General features: G+C 55.3%; 1 protein-coding gene across 1 annotated transcript in view; it reads right to left on the reverse strand.

The window, feature by feature from the left end:
• The window catches only part of PLEKHA5 (pleckstrin homology domain containing A5), a 357,622-nt gene extending 355,132 nt beyond the window's left edge, over positions 1-2,490 (reverse strand). The window contains exons 1-2 of the mRNA XM_015421329.1: positions 2,388-2,490; positions 2,079-2,155 (exon numbers count right to left, since the gene is read on the reverse strand). Of these exons, the coding sequence (XP_015276815.1) occupies positions 2,079-2,155; positions 2,388-2,479 (169 nt within the window). The 5' untranslated portion in view covers positions 2,480-2,490. The remainder of the gene's footprint in view (positions 1-2,078; positions 2,156-2,387) is intronic.
• Between the last annotated feature and the right edge of the window lie 826 nt (positions 2,491-3,316).

The raw sequence follows: 3,316 nt of genomic DNA on the forward strand, positions 1-3,316 counted from the left end.
CAGCTCTGACAGAACTACGGCTTGCCCAAGGTCATCCAGCAGGTGCGAGTGGAGGAGTGGGGAATCAAACCCGGTTCTCCCAGATTAGAGTCTACGCACTTAACCACTACACCAAACTGGCTCTAACAATGGTTAGAAGAACAATGTATGTGCAATAAAAGGTCAATGGGTAAACAATATAGGGGCTAACTTGATTAAAAGACAAGGAGAGAAAGTGGGAAAGGGAGTGTATCAGCAGGCAAGGGCTTGATTGATCAAATGACATCACGTGTCAGAACATGGCTGGAAAAGATTTTCATAAGTAGCGAGAGCTGGCTCGATGCCCCCCCCCCCAAATGAACATTAGGGGACTCTGTGAGGGGGAAAAACAACAACAACCACTGTTGCCGTAGAAGTGGCGTAGCCAAGCTACACGACTGGCTCAACTACATAAACACAGCCTGGGTATTTCTAGAGGTGCCAAGAATGGCGCTTGTGTGAGCTGACAGGAAAATATCACTGCACATTACAATGTTTCAGAGGATAAAATAATACAAAGACCTACATTTGGCCTCAGATTTGCATCCCAACACTCATTTGCAACATTGCTAAAGATTCTATCACAGGCTGTTCCTCACAAAGAGAGAGTTTGTGCAAAATGGATGATAATATGTACAATGGCAAAAAAAACTGAAGTAGTCAGGCGTAGGCCTTTTCTGGTTTTTTTAAGTGAAGAGGAACACTGTGGCTTCAGTGGTACGGCCACATGGAAATAACTGAAGAATCACTTCGGTTAAATGGTGAGGTAACCGAAGTGTTGGGGGGGGGGCAAACAAGAGTGGGGAGTCCAAAATTTTTGGTGAGGAAGCCAGGAAGAGGGAGGCAGTTAGGGAGCGAAGAGCAAGCAAGGTGACAGCTAGAAAAAAAGTTAAAATATTAATAAAGAGTATTAAAAAAGAAAGAAAGAAAAGTGTTTGAGTGAAAAGGAAACCTAGAGGCAGTAGAGTCTAAAGCGGAGATTTTAGTTGATAGGCAGAGCTGGAAAAAGCCTTTGACCCCCCCACCCCCACCCCAGAAACACAAGGACAATTTTTATTTACACACTGGGGGCTTTCAAATATACAAGAAGCAACGGGTTAAGATGGGAGGTCCATAAGGATCCACTGAGAAGTCAGGTAGGTTAAAAGGGACAACCAGTAGCTAAATGCAAAATATTGGGGAATGGGGGGGGTCTGTGAAGGGGTTTTCATGCTCTAGGAGAAAGGAAAGGGCCAACTAGTACCTGATTTCAGATCCAAGAGGCAAAGAGGATGTAGTGATACTTGTGGGGAGGGGGAAACTGGAGCAGGCGTCAGAGGGTAGAGTTCAGCATGCGTGTGGTGGGGGAGGGGGGAATCCATAGAGAGAGCCTCAAGCCCCACAAAACAGGAGCAAGACTAGGCAGGATAAGGTAAGTACACAGGAAGGGCAGGGAGAAGACAGAAGGGGGGAAAGGAAAGAGTAGCCATCCTCCCCCCCTTAAAAAAACACATTTATTTGCTGGGCATGTAACTGAAGAGAGATAAAGCACAAAGCCTCCCTCGGGTATTTGCCAGGCAGGTAAGTAGACGGTGGGCACAGAGAGACACCTTCCTCTCCAGCAGGTAAGCAGACGGTGGGCACAGAGAGACACCTTTCTCTCCAGCAGGTAAGTAGACGATAGGAGCCGAGACACATCTTCCTTGGTTAAGTAGATGGTGGGAGCAGAGCGATCTTTCTCTCCCGCAGGTAAGAGGAAGGAAGGAAGGAAACTGCTTGACAGGTAAGTACGGCGGAGGGAGCAAGGGAAAAGAGGCACATCCCCCCCCCCATCACACGTGCTTCGTAGGCAGGTAAATACGAAAGAACGAGGGAAGGCGAAGCGCCCAAGCTCCCTCCCCCCCAAGTCAGGTGTTTACCTGGCAGGTGAGCCCATGAGGGAGCGCGACGGGAGACCCCCTTTCTCCCTAGTCTCAGGTGTGAGTCCCAAGGCGGGTGGGGGGCAGAGAGACAGAGAGAAAGAGAGTCTCGGGCAGCACCGCTCCCTTCCCTTCCCCTCCCCTCCCTGCGCGCCGGCTTACCTGGGCTGCGGCGGTGCCCGGTGATCACAGCCTCGCCCGTCAGCGGGTGCAGCCAGGTCGTGCTCTTGGCTTCCTCACTGCAAGAGAAAGAGCCGGGGTCGGTCGGTCGGTGGGTCTGAGCGGCCGCCGGACCCTCTTCAAGCCCCCCCGCCCCGCGCCCTTCCTCCCCTCCCTCCGGGATCCCGCTCGGCTCAGCCACAGCGGCGTCGCCGACGCCACCCCGGGCAGCAGGACCGTCGTTGCTGCTGCTGCTGCTTCCGCCCGTCCGCCCTCCTTCCCCTTCCCCCTTCCCCCGGCCGCCCCACTCACTTGATGAAGAAGATGCGGCCGCCGCGGCTGATCCCGTAGCTCCAGCTGGCCGGCAGCGAGCGCAGCCGCTCCGCGCACAGATCCGCCGCCATGTCCGAGCGCAGCCCGGGAGAGAGCGGCGGCGGCGGCGCGCGGGCCCGCGAGGGACCCAGGAGCGGCGGGGGGGGGAGCGGGAGGAGGAAAGAGTCGGCCGGGGAGAAAGCGCGGCCCCGCCGGAGCCTGGCGAAAGCGAACGGGGGGGGGGGAAAGGAGGACGGCGCGGCGCCGCCCAGCCCGGCGGAGGCAGCCAATCGGCGCTCTCGCCACTCAACCCCCCCCTCCCTTCCCCTCTCCGACTTTACTCCTCCTTCGCCGCGGGGACGCGCACCCCGACGCCCCGCCCACGGGAGGGGAGTTGAGAGACGGGGGGGAGAATTAGTGGCGCGCCTCCTGTCGGCGGCCGGGGGAAGTCGCGCTGGGGCTGCGGGGAATTGCGGAGCGCGGAAGGGAGCGCGCGGGCGCGGCGAGAGGAGGAGGAGGAGGTCGCGTCGTGTTTTGGGATTGTTCTTTCCGCGCACATCTCTCTCTCTCTCTCCCCCCCCCAAAAAAAAACCCAAAAAGAAGAAAATCCAGGCCTGTTTTCCCCGTAAAGTGATTAACATGCACGCGCCTGAGCGCAATGAGCTGTGAGAAATGTGGAAATTAATTAACATATTCAAATGAGCGTGAGGGTGTTTTGGTTTTTTTTCTAAGCCTCGGCAGAAGGCGGTGGGCACCATGGAGGAATTAGGAGGGCTGGCCGGAGGCTGCAGTCTGGATCAGGTTTTATTTGGAGAGGGAGGCAGCGGTGCGGGACGCCGCGTGGGAGTTGCAACGTGGAACGCATCTGACGGGGCCATTGGTCGATTATTATTATTATTATTGTTATTATTGTTATTATTATTATTGTT

The sequence above is a fragment of the Gekko japonicus genome, unplaced genomic scaffold (assembly GCF_001447785.1).
Source record: "Gekko japonicus isolate JY-2015 unplaced genomic scaffold, Gekko_japonicus_V1.1 scaffold473, whole genome shotgun sequence".
In the NCBI taxonomy this organism is placed as follows: domain Eukaryota; kingdom Metazoa; phylum Chordata; class Lepidosauria; order Squamata; family Gekkonidae; genus Gekko; species Gekko japonicus.